Source organism: Quercus lobata, chromosome 12 (assembly GCF_001633185.2).
Source record: "Quercus lobata isolate SW786 chromosome 12, ValleyOak3.0 Primary Assembly, whole genome shotgun sequence".
Lineage (NCBI taxonomy): Eukaryota > Viridiplantae > Streptophyta > Magnoliopsida > Fagales > Fagaceae > Quercus > Quercus lobata.
The window spans coordinates 40,290,223-40,312,411 of NC_044915.1; the positions used below are offsets into that span (position 1 = coordinate 40,290,223).

The window sequence follows — 22,189 nt, forward strand, 5'->3', positions numbered from 1 at the left end:
CATTGGCCATTGTAAATGAAGACACCATGCCTTCAGTCTGGACCTTTCTCACTACTTTAAACACAATTTATGAATGAGAAACAGTTCTCAAAGTTTCCAATACTTTCCAAAAGAAGAAGAAAAAAATGATCAGGGAATTTATGGTTCACTCTTTATCTCTATGTCAACAATCAATAAGATGAAAGTTTAGGCCATTCAAACTGCATGCCTTCTCTAATCTAGTGGGAGTGAGGAAAGGGACTGTTAGCTCTCTCCATGTAGCCCTTAAAAGCAAAAGCGAAAGAGCATATCAAGCAGTGACCAAATGACCCAATGAATAGTTTCATCATTAGTGTTGAGCATATTTCCCTCTCAACTTTTAGTTAAAATCAAGGAATGGTGCTTTCCTCCCCGGGGGAATAAGAAACTTCAAATATCTTAAAAAGATGAGGAAAATATACTGAGAAAAATGAAAGAAAGAAAGACAAAGAAGTGAAATTTGCTGGATAAAGTGAACCTCAAGTAATTGTTTGTATTAATAGGTAAAAGTAACAATAGCTATCTACAAATTCTCACTACTGATTTAACTTGATAGAGATGTGAAAAAATTTGATACAACAAAATACCTCATATGAGGGCTCTGGGCTTCTGAGGACTAGATCGAGGAATAGCTAAGATGGCTATGAGTCCACTAGCTAAGGCTGCAACTGCTGCCACAGCAAAGGCTGGAGAATTTCCACCACCAAATAGCTGATCCCATGGTCCACTTCCCAGGGACACCACCACCTGCTCTCAAAACACAAACAAATCATGACTTAAAAGACTAAAGAATTATATAAAAAATCAGATGACATTCTACCAAAGCCATTTTGCTACAGAATTTTTATTCCTAGAATACATAAGTTCACTCAGAAACCTGGATATTAAATTTAAGACTAAATAACAGAAAAACAACAGTTAACAATAAGAGACCTAACTGCATGAACATTCTCAGATAGGGTAATTAAGTGCATGAACATATAGTTATGGATAACACTATGTCACAATTGGACAAAGTTGGTTGCAAGATTTAACTGAATGCATTCTTTTCAAAAATTAACAGAAACATGAAAATCTATTCCTTTTCCCCAAGCATGATGCTGAGGTGAGATCGCACTAGGGATGCAAAGTAAGCCTGCATCTTCAGAACATTGCTATTACTATTACACTAACTCTTTTTATCTAGACGATTCAAAGCATAAGCTTTTGTATATTGGCATCAGTCAAGCGAAGTGAGACATAAGCATGAAATTTTTGCAGCTTACCCAGAAGTGTATCATGGGGTTGGCTGTTAAAACATATGTTGGCCTCTGATTTCAATAGCTTTTGGTGGAGAGAATTTTAAGCTCTGAATGTAAATGAGGTTCTTTATGGCATGTGGAACAGATCAGAGTTCAGAAAGGACACCATTGACTTTCACTAAAAGGGGTGTCCAATTTCATACAAATAAACAAGAATTAACATTGGCAAGTTCCCAAAAAGGTTTCATATGAATACAATTCACACAAACAAATGTTTTATGAAATTTTGATGGAACTTTTAAAGGTTTACAAGCTGAAGACAAGCAGGAAGGCAAGAAAGCAAGCAACGGTAAAAGACCAAAAGTTAAAGAGGAGAGTAAAAACGACAGTAGTTCACAGGATTAAGTTCTTATGCTACAGGTTGTACTGTAGTATGTTAGTTTAATTGTATAACTCACATGTGCAGCACGCATCTATTAGTTGTACAGGTATCTCCCATGTAATTAGTATGGAATCAAGTTAGTTAGGTGATTAGCTTTAACAAATTCCTGTTTTTTTTTTTTTTTTCTCTCTCATCTTTGTTTTGTTCCTATATAAACAGATCTGTAACCTTTTCTCATTAATTAATCATGAATATTCATTGTTATTCTTAGTTATGATATGATATTAAAGCAACTCGAAAACACTTCCGTCTCTATGAGTTCAACTGCAATACCTAATTCTCAGAGTTCATCCATGGCGGATGAGACTTTGAATCCCTTGTTTTTGCAACATGGACACAGCCTGGAGCCATCCTTGTTTCTCAGCCACTGCTCAGCGAGAACTACCCTACTTGGGAACGTTCAATGCGAAAGGCATTGATAGAAATTAGGGTTTATTGATGGCACATTGACTCTTTCATCTCCAATAGTTAAAATTCTATCATCAATTCAATCCTGGATCCACTGTGACAGTATGGTTGGATCATGGATACTAAACTCAGTTTCCCCTCAAATTGCAACTAGCGTAATTTACAAAGACAGCCTTGGATATCTGGAACAATCTCAAAGAACAATTTTCACAAGGAAATGGTCCACAAGTTTTCCTATTGCAGAAGGATAGTGCTGGGATAAGCCAAGGTGATCAATATATCACTGCTTATTTCACTCTATTGCAAGCATATTGGGGATCAATTGCAAAATTTTCATCGTTTTCCCAATTGTACTTGTGGTAATTGTACCTGCAATTTGAGTCAAAGGCTTGGTGATCTTCAATTGCAAGATTCAGTAATGCAATTTCTGATGGGACTGAATAAGATATATGGTAAAGTAAGAACTCAGATCTTGTTAATGGGTCCTATTTCCTCCATCAATAAGGTTTACTCCTTATTGATCCAAGAAGAAAGGCAACAAAATGTTGGGACTTATGTTGCACCACATGTAGAATCCACTTCTTTGGTTGCAAAGTCATCTTCAGGATCCAAGAACAAGAAGAACTGGAAGGGTAAAGATAAGCCTACCTGTAGCCACTGTAGTTTGAACAATCACACAGTTGACAAGTGCTATAAGGTCCATGGCTACCCTCCTGGTTACAAACAAAGGGGCAGAGGTTCTTCAAGTGTGAATCAAGTCAGTCTTCAAGATGACCAATCCGACAAGCACTCTTAACACTGGTTCCTTTCAACAATTCTTAGCCATTCTAGGCAAATCAGATTTAGTCTGGAAGTTTTGGCATTCAATCTGGAAAATTTTGTGCCACAGACAATCATAAGGTCAACAATGTTGTGAATCCAAACATTCCACAAGCTTCCATTGGTACACAGTCATCACCTTTGGCAGGTATTTCTCTTAGCTTGCATCAAAATTTCAGGCATTCTATATTTTCAAATGGTGAAACTGCTTTCAGGTATTTCTATTAGCTTGCATCAAGATTTCAGGTATTTCTATTAGACAAGATTTTGCAGGTAATACTTGGGTTATGGATACTGGAGCAACAGATCACATAGTCCATAGCATCACTCTTTTTACTACTATTGCATCTACTAAGCATTGTGTTGTTGAACTTCCAAATGGTGAAACCGCTATGGTTACTCATATTGGTTCTGTTCAGATTTCTGCTCATCTTATTCTTGAAAATGATTTGTGTTGCCTCTTTTACTTTCAACTTAATCTCAATTAGTAAACTCACAAAGAATCTACCTTGTTGTCTTCTTTTTCTCTCAACTTTTTGCTTCATACAGGACCTTACCTGCTGGAAGACGATTGGTGTGGGTGAGGTTCATGATGGGCTTTACTTGCTTCAAGAGCATGGCTACTCACACTCTAGTAGTCCTGTTCTACATTCTACTGCTCCTGTACATAATTCTATGTATTCTCTTGTACATAATTCCATGAAGTCTCTTGTTAATTCCAGCAACTCCAGTCACATAGGTAGGAAATGGAATCTTAGACTGGGGCATCCCACAGACTAGTTTTTTTCTTTGAAGCATATCATACCTGATGTACATAATGCTTCTAATGAGACAGAAGAGAATTCCCTTTCCTTTTAATAATCATTTTTGTCAAAATTCTTTAGATTTGATAGACTGTGATGTATGGGGCCCTTACTCTATATCTACTCAAGATGCTTATAAATATTTTTTGACTATTGTGAATGATCACACTAGGTCTACTTGGGTTTATCTTATGAAATCCAAGTCAAACACCAGACCCCTTAAACAAACTTTTTATCAAATGATTTAGACAATTTATTCCCAACATTAAGACCATTAGAACAGACAATGCACCTGAATTTTTTATGCATGATTTCTTTGCAAGTCATGGTATTATTCATCAACAAAGTTGTGTTGCCTCCAGAACAGAACTCAGTTGTGGAGAGGAAACATCAACACTTTTTATGTGTTGCTACATCATTGAGGCTGCAATCTAATGTTACATTGATGTTTTGGGGTGATTGTGTACTTGCTGCTACCATATTATAAATAGGCTTCCTAGACCTATCATAAATCATAAAAGCCCTCTTGAACTACTCTATCACAAGGATCCTTACTACTCTCACGTAAGAGTTTTTGGTTGTTTGTGTTTTGCATCAACCTTATCTCACAACACACCTAAGTTTGCCCCTAGAGCCACTAAATGTATTTTTTTGGGCTACCCTTATGGTGTTGAGGGCTACAAATTGCTTCACCTTTCTACTCATACTTGTTTCATTTCTAGGGGTGTTATTTATCATAAAACAATCTTTCCATTTCAGTCCTCCTCCTTGATTCATGACTTAGTTCCTCCTACTCCATCCAATACCATTTGTCTTCCTAATTCTACTCCTATGTTTTTGGATAATTTTACTTCACCTATTCCTGAAGTTTCTGCAGATTCTGCTGCTCCTGCAAATTCTGCTGCATCTGCAGAATCTGCTCCAACTACTTCGGTTTCTGTTTCTGCAGATATTTCTGCTTCCTCCTCACCTGAGGTTCCTCTACTTAGAACATCCCAAAGGTCTCAAAAACCTCCTTCCTACTTACAATCTTTTACTGTAATCAAGTCTCACATAGTTCCACACCTTATCCTCTTTCTCACCATCTGTCTTATGCTAATCTCCTCTCACAAGCATTTTAGCAATTCTATTTCTAGCATTCCCGAACCAAAGTCTTAGAATCAAGCAGTTCAGGATCCAAATTGGCAGGCTGCTATGGCTGCTGAGGTTCAAGCCTCAGAAGCCAACAACACTTGGACCTTATCTCCACTGGCTGTATGTTGCAAGGGGTTGTATAGGGTTAAATATAAGTCAGATGGTAGTGTGGAGAGGTATGAGGCAAGACTTGTAGCCAAGGGTTTTACTTAGAAGGTCTAGACTATTTGGAAACTTTTTCACCAGTACATAAGATGGTTTCAGTCAAGTGTGTTCTGGCTTTAGCTGTTGTGAAAGGTTGGGTTTTAGATCAACTTGATGTCAATAATGCCTTTTTGCATGGTGATTTTGATAAGGAAGTTTTTATGCAGTTGCCTCCTGGCTTTCACAGCAAGGGGGAGATGGTTTGCAAATTGAATAAGTCCTTGTATGGCCTTAAACAAGCTTCAAAGCAATGGTTTTCAAAATTCTCAAATGCCTTGCTGTAATATGGATTTACACATTCTAAATCATATTATTCTATCTTTACAAGGACTCACAATGGTTCTTTTGTAGCACTTTTAGTATATGTAGATGATACCTTGATAACAAGTGATAATCCTCATGCTGTGACAAACTAAAGCAGTTTCTGGATATACAGTTTAAGCTCAAAGACTTGGGCACTCTTAAATACTTTCTAGGCTTGGTGATTGCTATATCTCAACAGGGTATCAGCCTAAGTCGAGGAAAGTATGCTCTTGAAGTCTTAGAAGATGCTGGAATGAGTGGCTGCGAACCATAAAAAACACCTATGGATTCTAACCTCAAATTGAGTAAGGATGAGGGTGAATTGTTACAGGATGCTGGTATGTACAGAAGGTTCATAGGTAGGCTACTGTACTTGACTATCACAAGGCCTGATATCACTTTTGCAGTGCACAGGCTTAGTCAGTACATGCCCAACCCTAGGAAACCACATCTAAATGCTGCCTACAGAATTCTACAGTATATAAAGAGCTCTCCTGGTTTGGGGTTGTTCGTTTCATCCAAGTCTTCTTTACATCTTAAAGGCTTTGCAGATTCAGATTGGGCTGCGTGCCTAGATTCAAGAAGGCCTATTACAGGCTATTGCATCTTTCTTAGTGATTCTTTTATCTCATGGAAGTCAAAGAAACAAAAAACTGTCTCGATCTTCTGCTGAAGCAGAATGTAGGTCCCTAGTAGTTGCAGTTTGTGAAATTGTATGCATTTAAGCATTGCTTAAAGACCTCAATGTGATTCATTCTCAGCCAGCTCTTCTTTTCTGTGACAGCCAGGCTGCCTTGCATATTGGGGCCAATCCTGTCTTCCATGAGCATACAAAGCATATCGAAATTGACTGCCATGTAGTTCAAGATAAGGTGCAAGATAAAGTTCTAAAATTACTTCATGTTCCTACAAGTCTCAGTTGGCAGATATCTTAACCAAAGCTTTGGGTTCCAGTCAGTTTTCACCGCTTCTAAGCAAGATGGGGGGTATACTGGATATTTTTGCTACCAGCACACATCCTGAGGGGGAGGGTAAAAGTTCACAAGCTGAAGACAAAGCAGCAAAGCAAGCAACAGTAAAAGACCAAAAGTTAAAGAGAAGAGTAAAAACGACAGGAGTTCACAAGATTAAGTTCTTATGCTACAGGTCATACTGTTGTATGTTAATTTAATTGTATAACTCACGTGTGTAGCACGTGCCTATTAGTTGTACAGGTGTCTGTGTAATTAGTACGGAATTAAGCTAGGTAGGTGATTAGCTTTAACAAATTTCTGTTTTTTTCTCTCCTCTCAATTCCATTCCTCTATAAACAGAGCTGTAACCTTTTCTCATTAATTAATCAAGAATATTCATCTTCATTCTTAGTTTTGATAGAACTCTTCTAGGGAGACTTTATAAAAACCATATCCGGCACTGCTTCTCCTAAAAGACCCCCATGATGACTATTCTGGCATTCACATATTCAAATCTTTAAGGAACAAAAATTGTTTTTAGTAGATAATATCTTTGGTGATTGTGATAAGTGTTTGACTAGAATTTCAGAAAGAGAATATCTTAGTTCTATAAGAATGTATATTATAAGCTCAAAATTCACTTGGTCATTGATAAAGAGAAACATCATACAATACATTAGGACTATTAATGTTCGAGAAACATTATATAAATCAGAAGATACATGTATCATTTACTAGAAATCAAACTTGAAAGACAAGTAACTTTTCTTTTCCTTTTTTCCCGTTAATAAAAGGGTAAAATATTGCCCGGTTGATATATATATATATATATAAACATATAACCACCCTAACCTACAAAACCGGATAAACAAGTAAATTGAATTGTTCAGGGGTCTAAATTGTATAAAGGAATATGTTATGTTGGGTGTTCAATTGCATTGGGAAGTAGTATAAGCAAATAAACAAATACCCCTTTAACTAAATGTTGTGTGACCCCAAAAAAAGATAATCAATTACAATAAAAAGCTCAACCTTAACCAATGCACTTCAGCACTCATTAACCGGACTCCTGCATAAATGTCACTGAAGAAATAAGTTGAAATGACACATCCAACCACCTCGGCATTGTAAATCAATAAATTCAAAGGCAGAGAGAGAGAGAGAGGCCTGCCAACATAGCCTCAGCACCACCACCTACCCTATCCTTCTCCATCAAAAAATGTCCAAAACAAATAACTAATCCTCGGCACTTCACCACATCTGTTTCCCATAATCCACCCACAGCCTCCACCCTATGGTCCAAAGACCCAGGCACCACAAGGCCCCACCAATCCCCATGAACACAACATAAGAGCTCATCAAGCCCACCTGAGTTGTCACAAAAACACATTTTGTCCATAAACCACAGATCCAGATGTTCACCACCAGGTTATCATTAATGGCTGATGCAATTAATTGCAGCTCTGGTGTTTCTGCCTCAATTTCGGTATCTAGAGCTTGTGATTAAAACCAGTCTGTCATTTTCATTTTCTTGGGCTTTTCTCTAAAAAATTTTGGGAAATTTTCTACTAGCTTTTGTTGACAGATTCTATGTATGGTATGTGTGGATAGCTATATATGGTATAATCTTGGGCGTGAAGGTGAAGGAAATATTTAGAGAAGGAAATATTCAGAAAAGGAAACTGAGTAATTAGAGATTATTTGATTTCCTATTTCTGCTATTGTATTCCTATTATAAGTTTAGGGTTTCTCTATTTAATCAGAGTTGTACATAGTGGAATAAGCAAGTAGTAATACAATAATTTGATTCCTCTCTTCTCTAGTTACTAGTTTCTTTTGTTTCTTCATGGTATCAGAGCTTCTCTGGGTGTCATCCATCTGGTTTGTTTTCTGTTTCCTGCCCAGCTTTACCACATGTAATTATTCTTAAAAAATAAAAAATAAAAAAAATAAATAAATAAAAGGGGTATGTGTCTCTTTATTTGAATATTACTCTATGTTTTGATTTGTGCTACTCAGTTTTTTTTTGTATTAAGCCCGGTTGTGGAGCTATTTTATTTGGATGGCTGATTCGGAAAAGTCAGAAGTTAGCAAGACTTCCGAAACTCACACTAGAGGGATAGAGAGTCAAGTGACCTCCCTAAGTGAGAATCCAACTCTCCAGATTACAACTCAAAAGTTGGACGGGCTAAACTACCTAACATGGTCCCAATCTGCATTAATGTTTATTCACAGTAAGGGGAAAATGGGCTATTTGAATGGGAAAATCACAGAGCCCTTGGAGACTGATCCCACATATGACAGATGGGAGGCAGAGAACTCTACAGTCATGTCTTGGTTGGTGCATTCTATGAAACCAGAGATCAGTCAAGGATATTTATTTCTTCGTACTGCAAAGGAGATTTGGGATGCAGCAGCTCAAACCTACTCCAAAATGGGAAATAAAGCACAAGTTTATGATTTGAAGCGTCGTATTCAAGCGACTTCACAGGGAGATTGGTCTGTCGCAACTTACTAACATAACCTTCGCGGTTTGTGGCAAGAATTAGATCACTATCAAACTTTCAAAGCTAAATGTACACAAGATGCGATAGACTTTCAAAAATTTGTTGAAGATGAACGTATTTATGAATTCTTGGGAGGACTACGAGCTGAATATGATCAAGTTCGAGTCCAAATCTTGGGAAAGGATCCTCTTCCCTCACTCAAAGAGGTGTTCTCATATGTTCAGAATGAAGAAAGTCGTCGGGGTGTCATGTTATATTCATCTACTCCAGAACAAGCTGCACTGGCCACTACTTTTCAACGTGGTGCCAAAGGAGATTCTAAGAATCGGGACAAAGGTCATTGGAATGAGAATGCTCTAGATGACAAGGACAAATTATTTTGTGATCATTGTAATAGGCCACGCCATACTCGGGAGACATGTTGGAGGCTCCATGGCCGTCCTACAAGAGGGCGAGGGGGCCGTTCTAGTGGATTCTCTCGTCCACGTGCAAATCACACTACTTCCACAGAGGACATACCTCCAGCACCTACTCCAGCACCTACTCCAGCTCCTAATCATGAAAGGGCACTTAACACAGAGGAGTTAGCACAGCTGCGTCAGTTTATGGCTCGATTGGAAGCACCTACTGATACATCCTCATCCTTTGCCCATTCAGGTAATTTAGCTACAGCCCTTAATGCATCGTCAACGGAGTATGATGATCCTTGGGTAATTGACTCGGGAACTACAGATCATATGACTGGTAAATCCTCATCTTTTTCTTCCTATAACCTCTGTTCCAGCAAGGACAAAATCAGAGTAGCCAATGGTTCTTTATCACCTATCTGTGGTAAAGGTTCAATTGTTGTGACTCCATCCATGCCTTTATCCTCTGTGCTTCATGTTCCTAACCTGGCAGCAAATTTATTATCTATTGCTCGTATAACCCTTGAGTTAAATTGCCGAGCCATTTTTTACTCATCCTACTGTTGTTTTCAGGACCTAACCACGGGGCGGATGATTGGCAGTGGTAGCCTTAAGGATGGTCTCTACTATCTGGACAAACAGCCCAAAGCACAAGGATGGCTCAAAAAGGCTTATCATACAGTGCACTCAGATGACTCAGCAGCTCAAATTTGGTTATGGCATCACAGACTAGGACATCCCTCTTTTACATTGTTACAAAAATTGTTTCCTTCTTTATTTCAGCATAATAATGTTTCCATATTCCAATGTGAGACATGTGAACTAGCTAAACACCATCGAGTGTCTTTTCCTCTTAGTAGTAATAAAAGTTCTGCACCTTTTTCGCTTATTCATACTGATGTTTGGGGGCCCTCTAGGGTTGTTTCTTTAAATGGGTGTCGTTGGTTTATTTCCTTTATTGATGATTTTTCACGAACTACATGGGTATATTTGTTAAAAGACAAAGGTGATGTGTTTACTGTCTTTCAACTGTTTCACAAAATGGTTCAAACACAATTCAACACCTCAATAAAAATGATTCGTTCGGACAATGGGGGGGAATATATGTCTGGTACTCTTCAAAAATATCTTCATACACATGGTATTATTCATCAAACCACTTGTGCCTATACCCCTCAACAAAATGGGGTTGCTGAAAGAAAAAATCGACATCTCCTAGAAGTCACACGGGCTCTTCTCCTTACTGCCAGTGTTCCAAAGTCCTACTGGGGAGATGCCTTGCTCACTGCAACTTATCTCATCAATAGAATGCCATCTCGTGTCCTTGACTTCAAGAGACCACTTGAGGTACTTTTTTCATCTGTACCATCCTCTAATTTTATCATCCCTCCACGTGTCTTTGGGTGTATCTGCTTTGTCCATCTTCATGGTCAATCTAGGAGTAAATTAGACCCTCGTGCCCTCAAATGTGTCTTTATAGGTTACTCTCCTACTCAAAAGGGATATAAATGTTATCACCCTCCTTCTCGAAAACACTTTGTGTCAATGGATGTAACCTTCTTTGAGACACAATTTTACTTCTCACCTCAAACTCCTCCTCAGGGGGAGTATAATGGTGATGAGGAGTTTTCTGTGTCATTACCTATTCTTAGTACCTCCACTAAGGTTGACCTGAAAACTGATTTCATTGATGTTGAAGTGCAAGAGGCTAATAATGAGCTGTCATCCACTGATGATAAGCTGGATGAGACACCTGTGAAAGAACTAAGGGTCTATTCAAGGCGCCAGAAAAGTAAGACTACTCCTAAAGCTCCCGAGCAATCATCTGAACCCGACTCAGGTAATTCTGCTCCTGTTCTCTCTATACCCACCATAAATGATATTGATCTTCCTATTGCACAACGCAAAGGAGTTAGATCATGCACTCATCATCCCATAGCAAATTTTCTTTCATATCAACATATCTCACCTACATTTCGTTCTTTCCTATCCAAGTTATCTTCTGTGTCTATCCCTCAAACCTTCCAGGAAGCATTAGGAGATCCAAAATGGAAAGAAGCGATGCAAGAAGAGATGAGAGCTCTTAAGAAAAATGACACATGGGATTATGTTGACTTACCGAATGGAAAAAGGGTAGTTGGATGCAAGTGGGTGTTTACAATTAAGCATAAAGCAGATGGGTCAGTGGAAAGATACAAAGCAAGATTGGTTGCAAAAGGTTTCACACAAACCTATGGGATTGATTATAAGGAGACATTCGCACCAGTAGCAAAGATGAACTCTATACGAGTTCTTATCTCTTTGGCAGCAAATCAAGATTGGCCTCTACACCAATTGGATGTAAAGAATGCTTTCCTCCATGGAGATCTTGAAGAAGAAGTATACATGGAACTCCCCCCTGGCCTTAAGCTACCAGCTTCTAATGGTAAAGTGTGCAAACTAAAGAAAGCCCTGTATGGACTGAGACAATCTCCTAGAGCATGGTTTGAAAGGTTTTCCCGAGCTATGCAGAAATTTGGCTACAATCAAAGTCAGGCTGATCATACATTATTTATTAAGCATTCACTACAAAGAAAAATAACAGCTCTTATTGTCTATGTGGATGATATGGTGCTAACTGGAAATGATGAGGAAGAGATACAAAGACTAAAGCAATCCTTGGCACAAGAATTTGAAATAAAGGACTTGGGAAATCTGAAGTATTTTCTAGGCATTGAAGTGGCAAGATCAAGGCATGGAATATTTCTTTCTCAACGGAAATACATACTCGATCTTCTCAAAGAAACAGGAATGTTAGGGTGCAAAGCTATTGATAATCCAATAGAGCAGAATGTCAAGTTGGGAGAAGACCTCAACAGCCCCCTAGTAGAAAAAGGGAGATACCAGCGACTAGTTGGCAGACTAATCTACTTATCACACACTAGACCAGATATCGCTCATGCAGTAAGTGTGGTAAGTCAGTTTATGCATTCGCCACGAGAGACACATATGAAAGCTGTTCGTAGAATTCTCCGTTACTTGAAATCCTCACCGGGTAAAGGAGTACTATTTGCTCGACATGATCACTTGAAGATAGAAGCTTATACAGATGCTGATTGGGCAGGGTCAATCATAGACCGACGCTCCACCTCTGGATATTGTCTATTTGTTGGAGGTAACTTAGTTACTTGGCGGAGTAAGAAACAATCTGTGGTTGCAAGATCCAGTGCAGAGGCTGAGTTTAGAGCAATGGCCCATGGGATATGTGAGATATTATGGATGAAGATACTATTGAGGGAGATTGGATATGATAGTAAGGATCCCATCAAGCTGTTTTGTGACAATAAAGCAGCAATTAATATTGCTCATAATCCAGTTCTACATGATCGGACAAAACATATGGAAATTGATAGAAACTTTATCAAGGAGAAATTGCGTAAAGGCATCATTTGCACTCCATATGTAAGAACTGGAGATCAACTCGCAGACATCTTGACAAAGGGGGCAGCAACTAATCACTTCCATAGAATCTTGGACAAGCTGGGCATGAGAGATATCTATGCCTCAGCTTGAGGGGGAGTGTTGACAGATTCTATGTATGGTATGTGTGGATAGCTATATATGGTATAATCTTGGGCGTGAAGGTGAAGGAAATATTTAGAGAAGGAAATATTCAGAAAAGGAAACTGAGTAATTAGAGATTATTTGATTTCCTATTTCTGCTATTGTATTCCTATTATAAGTTTAGGGTTTCTCTATTTAATCAGAGTTGTACATAGTGGAATAAGCAAGTAGTAATACAATAATTTGATTCCTCTCTTCTCTAGTTACTAGTTTCTTTTGTTTCTTCAGCTTTCTCATTTTCAATGGTTGGTGCAAATCAAAAATTCTACACACAAACTCATAGAATAAGAAGGGTAGTTCTTCCAAAAGAAACAATTTTTTTATATATATTATATATTTGGTCTGTGTGTGGATGTGGATGATTGGGGAGATGGGTAGGGGGGGGTTAGTGTTAAGAGTATACAAACCAATAGCTTAAGCTATTACATAGAAAGGTTTAATTGTTTAAAATCACACCTAACCATTATGAACTCTTACACAGCTTTTCTCACACTCACCTCCCCCCCCCCCCCCAATACACACACATATTACATATATAATCCTAACATTTAGAGATTAGGCCTTGGTGCGATGACAAGTGCCTTCCACCAAAAGCAACAAGACACAAGTTTGAGTCAAGCAGGTCAACAATGTACATTAACGTTTATACATTTTCAATCCTCACGACCCTGCCCCCTTCCCTTTTCCCGACATGCAAGCCTCCCATTTGCCAAAGACGAGATATGGCCTAGCATGTGCATGACCAAAAAATAAAAAAGCCTTTCCAGGATTTGATTCAACCTCACAAACAATCAAAACTCTAATAGCATGTTAGTTACTATCTGCTCCTAAAGCTTATGCTAAAACTTAAAATGGTAGGAAGTACACAAAAAATATATATCAAGCTTACAAACAAACTAACACTAGCACTCTTCCTCACATTTAGCCCACCTAATAACACCGAATCAAATGCGAGATACAAACATGCACAACAAAAAGAAACTAACAGAATGAGGTCATGAGGACTTGAAACAAGGACCTTTTAGCCAAATAAAGCTCTGACAAGAATCACTACTTGAAAAAGCTTAAGATATCACAAAGTGAGCTGCTGATGTATTATATTAAGCACTGCTACACTAACAGCCCCTTTCAAGCGTGGGCTAACTATGTTACCAAACTCACAAGCACACTAACACTAACAATCCCTTCAATTTGAACCTTGAACTTTAAGTTGAGAAGAAAAAAAAAATGCACCACCAAGTAACACATAGAAAAAGCTTCTTTCTTTTTTTTTCATACAATTTCATATTGGTCTTGAGGTCGGCCCCCCTAGAAAAGATTTCTTGTTCCACCCCACTCTTCACGTCCAGGCCTCAAAATGTCACTGACTATGGGCTTTATATGTGCCAAAGCAGAAGAGACTAACAGAATGGGGCATCAATCAGTCCCAAAAGCTTAAACTAACAAAAACGAGGCCAACAATGTATATCAAGCATTAGGTGAAGAAAAGCACAACAAATGACACATGCTTCTCATGTGTACCTATCATGTTTATGTCACTTTGAAAAACAGAAAACTAATGGATGGACAAATAAAGCTAAGAAATGAAATAGTGCAAGAACTCAATTTATCTGCTTCTATAGTTAAAGGTGGTTAAATGTTTTTGTGAAATATCATAAGCGGACCCTAAAATATCATAGCTTACAATGTGAATTAATAGAAGTTTCAAAAGAAAAAGGGAGTAAAAGAGAGAAAGAAAATGGGAAATATAGACAGTTTTATTCACCTACATTACTTGATAATACAACGATTTAGGATTTGAATAACCAGTTATACAGATCTAGATAGAACTATCCAGCAATATGCAGTGCTCTATCTGTTTTATATTTATTTAATGCTTACTATCATACAGTGTCAATATCTAAGATCAAATCATCACTTATCAGTTAATTCCAAACAAAGGAATGAAAATGGTATTCTTAATAACAAAGAAAAGAACCATATTCCTGATTAATCCAAAACATCAAAAATTAAGTTAAAGCTTAGACATTTTCCTTTTATCATACGTGTATGAAAATCAAGAGACCAAAACCATCAAAAGACCACCCAAACATGAAGTGAGTGAAATCAACAAAATTTTGGTAATTGTTAAATTGCCAAATCCAGGACCTTCTTCACAAGTTACTATAACAATAGGAAACAAGAGATACTACAAGAATAAAGGTTGCACTTGATGAAATTGCATATCAATTTTTTCAATATACAACACAAATAAATGATCTGAAATGTGGGAGAGAAAAACCTCATCCTTTTTGTCTTATATACACATTAGACACAATCAGAGTAATAGAACCACAAACTTCTGCGAGCTAAGTAAGCACTGTCATACTTGAGTTGCCATCAAATCATATTGCATAGGACAAAGTTTACTTTCAAACTAGTTTGGGGGAAAATCCTCCAACCCACTATAGGTCGATTCAAACAACCATATACGAGTTTAGTCACATGAATTATTTAGTATAAGTCATGATTTAATACACATGAATGGTTTTATGAATCACCACATAATGGATTAGAGGAGATTCTTCCAAACTAGTTCTGAGGAAAACTTTGTTTTTGTCCTATTGCATCTATAGTATTTTTGTAATCAGAGAAGTGTAAAACAGCCTCTCTCAGCAATATGAAAAAATTGATTCCCATTTAGTTTAGTGGTGCCAGATATGGACAAACATTAAAGGAATGTAAGGGCAGCCATACCTGTGGGATCACTATTGCCAGATTCAAAACACCCATTGATAATCCTGCAATAACCAAGCATTAAGATAAGCAACCCCACAGCCTGCACCTCCCAGAAAAATTTAGCAAGTATGCCAACTAAAAAAAAAAAAAAACCCACCTTGGCCAAGTCCCAAAGACTCTATACGTGTGGATATCAAGGCATATGGAACACTGTAAGTGATCTGCAAAAGGCAATGCACATATTGAGCTCTTGCACAATGCATGCAGTGTCATCCTTTAATAACTCTTTCAGCATCAGTTCTAACATATGTTTACATAGGCAAAAGGCAATACAATTATCCTAAAATGCAATATTTGGTCTAGAGGCCCTGCTCAAAAAATTTTGCATTGTTCTTCTTTGATGCCCCAAGACAGGTCATAACACAATAAAGATCAGCTGAAGACTATAACAACTTGTGATCAAGGCCTTGCCATGAATAGGCCATGGCAAGGTTAAATTCATAATGCATGGAAAATGGTACTCCTATTCTCCTTTTATTCTTGAGTATGCATGACTTACCGCCAAAGGAACACCAAGAATTGCAAAAATCACCAGTGCAGCTATTACAATGCCATTTGGAGGTAGAGCATTGCCTTCAAAGTCAAAACTCTTCACCACAAAGGCAACTACTAGCATTGCAAGAAAGCAGAGAGCCATGAGGATATTTGAAATCCCCCACACAAAACCGGCCCCCCACTTACTGCAGAGCTTCTCCATGAGCAACGAAGTTACTCCAAGAACAACTGAATTCAACATCAGACCAAATGAACCCATTCTAACTCCAATACTATAATTCTGCCCTTCATTAGGCTTGCCACCATAAATCTCTCGACCCATCCAATCTGTATCAAAAAGAAGAAATGGAAACCATCCAATCCAAGTCAAAGCAGTAACAAGCAGGATTATCCATATAGTCCCTGAAAAATATCTAAAAGTCCCAAACAGTTCCCAGAGGAAAGCTTCTTCAGCTTGACCTGACGTTCCTGGCCCGTCTTCAGCAGAGGGAGTGGATCTATCGATCGAAACTAGTGGCACTTCCTGAGCTGCTGTAACGCTTATATATGTAGTAATTGCAATGAAAAAAATGTCGATAAAGAAAGCAGACTTGAGATTTGCACAATTAACAGTGCATGCAGTGGTATAAGTAAACGGCAAAATTTTGAACCAGCCACTATACGCTCCGGTTGCAAAGCCAAGAACATTACCAATAGCCATAAATAGAGAGAAATAGGCATTTGCCACTCGAGTCCTTCGATGATCCTTTCCTAGCATGACAAAAATTTAGCACAAGACAAATGTCAACTCTTATTTCTTCTTCATTCACACAAAGTCTATCCTTACAGATTGTACTACTTCTTTGTTCCATGCAAAAGATCCATTAAGCAAAATGTATCAATAATACAAATGCACTCTTAATGGACATAATCGTCCATTGAAAAAATTAGTTCCAAGGAGCTCTAATAAATTAATATCAACTAACAATTATAATAAATACAAAATCATTGCCACGTTACTTCTCTTATATAATTTTTCTTTTTTGGAAAATACACATAAGTTCAATTAGGCAATTAGGAATTAATTTTTGCATTAAAGAATCGATTAATTAAGTGGTAAAAGAAAAAAATTGTGCAAACCTGTGAGATCGGCAAGCAGAGCTCTACAAGGACCTTGAGTCATATTATTAGCCACATCCAGAATCCAAAACCCGAAAACGAAAGCCCCCACAGCCCTCGGCCTAGAATCGCCGCGGTCCCCTAACAACCACCCTATGTCCGCCGAGTGTCCGATGATCAGAACCGCCAGGACGATCGACAGAGCTCCGGCCAATATGAACGGTCTCCGCCTCCCGAACCGGCTGGTGCTCCGGTCGCTCATGAGCCCGACCAGCGGCTGAACCAGCAGTCCCGAGAGCGGGCCGCAGAGCCATATCACGCTGGCCCACGCGTGCGGAATCCCGAGCTCCTGCACGTACGGCGTGAGCAGCGAGAGCTGCAGAGCCCAGCCGAATTGAATCCCGCACGCCACCGAAGCGACCCGGAGCAACCGCCGTAACGGAATCCGAGACGGCTGTCGAATCGGCGGTCGAGCCCTCCCGGCTCGGTGGTGTTGGTGGCGCTCCGGTTCAGGAATTACCGTTTGTTTTCCTCGCTCCGATCTCTCCATCTCTATTGAAAAAAAATATATATATAAAAATGAAAACTAGAAATTCTGTTTTTGGTGAGTAACCGTTTATTTGAAGAAAAAAAAAAACAGCGAGGGAAAAAGTGTGGCGGTATCGACGGAGCCGCGTTGTTTTTGTTTTTTTCACTTCTCTCTCTCAGACAGTCTGGAGCTACAAGACTGTGAGAGAGCTGTGTTGGTTATGAATAGAGATTAAGACTTATCGCACCATGAATTTACGGATCAAACCCGGTATAGAATAGAAAATTTTGATAAAAACTATCTAAATTTCTATACCGGGAAAAAAGGGGGGTTTGGATATTTTTGGTCTGACAACATTTTTTTTTTTGTCAGGATGTTTGTTACATGGAATATTGGAATGATCGAAGAAGGCTTTGGAGTTTGGAAATTTGATGAACCGCTAAATTGCGCGCAGGAATTTTTTATTTAACTGACAATTTTACCCCCCATAATAAGTACAATTCGAATTGTGTATTGAGCGTATATTGACAGAAGTGTTGTTGTACTTGTACTAAGATATGATTTGTGCTGCTGCTGGTACAGAGTAATGCCGACACATAAAATAGCATGACTTTAGTGTCGGAATTTGTTCACGTTGTGAATTTTTTTTTTTTTTTTTTGGTAAATTGTAAATTACACTCTTAAAGTTTGGAGTTGATTGGATTTTACACCCTAAAGTTTCATAAACTTGATTTTACACCTTGAAGTTTGGTTCCGTTAGCAATTTACCCCCTACAGTTAGTTTTTGCTGTTAAGTGACACATCTTCATACTAATGTGTTTTATTCTTGCCAATACAGCCTTAAAACTACGTCGTTTCAATGATGAACAAGTGAAAAGCTGGACAATCTAAACTACATCAAGCCTAAACTTTAAACACAAACCTTTAGCCTAAAACGACGTAGTTTCAGGCCAAACTCTAAAATCAAAATCAGAAACCATGAACCCCACGACATGTCATTATGTTTACTTGAACACAGACCTCCCTAACCCTAACCTAGGCGGCGGTGGCAACAACATCTTCTCCAAATCTTGACCACCACCTGAAGCAGTTGGCAAAGCTAAAGGCAGTCTTCGATAACCAAATACAGAGCGGTTGCCAACTCAGCTAGTAGTAAGCGCAAACTGGTGAGTCCCACCACTTCATTTAAGATGACCAAATACAGAGAATGCCCACCACCTCGTCTGCGATGACTAGATACATAAAATGCTTGAAGAACCACGCGGTGGGTATGGGAGGCCACATGGTAGACAGTTGCGGCGAGTTCCTGGCTGCCGGAGAAGAAGATACACTCGACGCGTTGAAATACGTCGCCTGTAACTGTCACCGTAACTTCCACCGAAATGAAGTTAACGATCACCATCATCGATCATCATCAGAAGTTTTCCACCACTATCAACAACAATTCAAACCTTATTATCATCATCATCATCGATCTCCACAACCACCACATCATATAGACCGCCTCTAGCTTTGCCAGTTGCTTCAAGTGGTGGTCAAGATTTGGAGAAGATGTTGTTGCGGCCGCTGCCTGGGTTTGGGTCAAGGAGATCTGTGTTCAAGTAGACATACCGTGGGGTCCATGGTTTTTGTTTTTGATTTTAGAGTTTGACATGAAACTACGTCGTTTCAGGCTTAAAATTTTTGTTTTAAGTTTAGGCCTAAAACGACGTAGTTTTGATTGTGTCAACTCCTCTCTTGGTCATCATTGAAACGACATAGTTTTAAGGCTGAATTGGCAATAATAAAACACATTAGCATGATGATGTGTCACTTAACAGCAAAAACTAATCGTGGGGGGTAAATTGCTAACGGAATCAAACTTCAGGGTGTAAAATCAAGTTTCCGAAACTTTGGGATGTAAAATCCAATCAACCCCAAACTTCAGGGGTGTAATTTGCAATTTACCCTTTTTTTTTAGGGATCAATACATCGAAATATTATTAGAAAACTATAAATCTAAAATTACAAAATGAATCACGTCTGAAGGAACATGCTCTATCCAGACTAACAACGGAAAAGAAAATCTTACTTTCTTGGCTAAGGCGTGAGCTACACAGTTACCTTGCCTCCTAATATGAGAGAAAGAGAAAATTCGAAGTGAACTGATAATAGACATGATGTCTTTCACATATTGACCAATTGAAGAATGGTCCACATCAACTACTTTCAAAGCCTTGTAAACTACCTCTGAGTCTCCTTCAAACACTGATTGTGATATGCCCAATTCCACAATGAACAGAACAGCCCTTCTTGCAGCTAGGACCTCCACCAAATCCATCGAGTTGGGGTAGGGAATTTTCTCTAAAACTGCAGCTATCACTTCTCTGTTAGCATTACGCACAACCACATCGATCCCTACCTCATCCGAGTCTTCAAACATTGCCCCATCATAATTGGTTTTGTATTACTCACCCAACGGTGGACTCCATTTTGCCTTAATCGTTGGGGACTTAACCACTTTCCTCAGGAACTTCAACTAGAAATCCAAGAGGTATTGCGCTACTGCACTGAAATCTTTTCTCTTGTCCAAGCTGGGTTCTTTGAGCCATTGTGAATTGTGAGTGATAGAGGTGTGTCTTCACATAAATTTACCATTACACATTTATCACTCATAACTCACGCACGACAAGTTGTGTCATTTTATTTGTCCCTAATATTATTTGCTGGCAATTCTTACACTCAAATTCTTGTGTAACTTTTTATTGAATTCCAATATTTTCAAATATATGTGGACTAATATGAAAATGCCGAAATCCAATCAAGACTTGATAGTTGACATATAAGCAAGGAGTGAATTTGAGTATGGAAACGAGCGTGTCTTAGTATTACCTTTCTTTTTCCTTTTTAAAATAAAAATAGACGTGTTACATTCATAATATTTTCACAAAACTTATAATAAATTGTAGATAGTAAGCCGTTAGGGATTATAATTTGAATCTATCACTTAAATTATTTTTTTACCCACCCATTACAATGAGTAATAATGTATTACTTATAATTTATTATGAAAATGTAATTATCATGACATCTTTAAATAAAAAACTAAAAATATGTATATGAGTTTTTTTTGGTTGTTTTGTTATTGTCAAAGGACACGTAGGTAACTGGCGTGTTACATGATGTTTGGCCACAGGAGCCTGGGAGGTTTGGCCCCATTCGGCGGGCTTTTTAACATATGATATTAATATTTGAGGCTAATAATGGAGCATGATAGTACTTAATTACTCGTTAGAATCTTTCTCAAAAATAAATAATAATAAATTACCGGTCAGAACTTTTGGTTTGCATGTGCTTTTTTCTGTTGGGGCGGTTAAAAGGTTCTAAAGTGCAGATACTTATTGGACAAAGGTATACCTTTTTTTTTATTAGAATTGCTTTCATTGTCGTTCTTTTAACTAGTCGCATCTATTATTGTTAGATGCCGTGTGTTATCAGTGTGTCGGGATTTGCACTGCTCACATAAAATATCATTTTACAATTAGAGTGCGTGTTGTTATAAGCTAGCTTTTAATTTTGGGTGCGTTAACTGTTAGATTATTTGGATACCATTTATTATTAAAAATTAAAAATATTAAAATAAAATAATTTTTAAATATATAAATAATGCTGTGAGACTCAGTTTTAAAATTAAATTTGCATTTTTTCAAGTTGTGAGTCTCATAAAAAGTGTCCATTAACCCACAGAAATGAAACGCAAACGCACTGAATAGCACAAAACACGCTATCCAAACTCACACTAAATTGTTAATGGGTATTCGGAGGACAATTATTAATTTTTAGTCATTTTAATACAACTTTGGAGGGAAATATAAAAAGTTATAAAAAAAAAATCAATTACTTTTTTTCTTTTCCAATTAAAGTTTCTAAAAATAATTTATAAACCAATATCTTTAGGGCATTCGTTAATTTTTTAAATTAATTTTTAGTTTTTATGTACTATTTTTTAAAATCTTACTTTTTCTCATTTTTATAAAATTATATTTTAGCAAACTTCAACAAAAAAATAGATAAATTATTCCCAAGCGGATACTTAAGATACAAGAGCCCTCTTGTTAATTCAAGCGTGAATTATTAAATTAGCTTCCACTCAAAATAAAAGGGCATGTTTAGAAATTTGTAATTTTTTTAGTTTCATATTTAGAACATGTTTGAAACAAGATTAATTGAATTTGATTCTTCACACAATAAACACAAAGTAAATTCAATTGTCCAATGTAATTTATGTGGAAAGAGAAAACTCTCCTTGTAGTACCCATTGGATTTCAAAGCTATATATAGATGAGAAATATTATGTCCACAACATTTTTACAACACTTTCATAATAAATCCTAAGTGGCAGGTTCTTACAAATTATTATTGGTGGGAAAAAAAAATTGAGTGTTAGGTTCAAATTAGAACCAACAAC

At 37.7% G+C, this 22,189-nt stretch overlaps 1 protein-coding gene across 1 annotated transcript; it reads right to left on the minus strand.

Moving 5' to 3' along the window:
- Positions 1-485: 485 nt before the first annotated feature.
- LOC115969901 (sucrose transport protein SUC4) lies at positions 486-18,162 on the minus strand. Its single transcript, XM_031089536.1, has 5 exons — positions 17,235-18,162; positions 16,120-16,865; positions 15,718-15,781; positions 15,579-15,622; positions 486-765 (listed from the first exon to the last, which is right to left on the minus strand). The coding sequence occupies exons 1-5, from the start codon at positions 17,761-17,763 to the stop codon at positions 607-609; spliced, it is 1,542 nt and encodes a 513-aa protein (XP_030945396.1). The 5' UTR covers positions 17,764-18,162; the 3' UTR covers positions 486-606.
- Between the last annotated feature and the right edge of the window lie 4,027 nt (positions 18,163-22,189).

Bases quoted from the DNA above. Each gene is read 5' to 3' on its own strand.
- LOC115969901 (XM_031089536.1), bottom strand. From the start codon at position 17,763: ATGGAGAGATCGGAGCGAGGAAAACAAACGGTAATTCCTGAACCGGAG. The intron at 16,866-17,234 runs GTTTGCACAATT...TTGTCATGCTAG, and splicing joins TCTGCTTGCCGATCTCACAG to GAAAGGATCATCGAAGGACT. The intron at 766-15,578 runs GTATGGCTGCCC...TTTTGAGAGCAG, and splicing joins TGGCAATAGTGATCCCACAG to GTGGTGGTGTCCCTGGGAAG.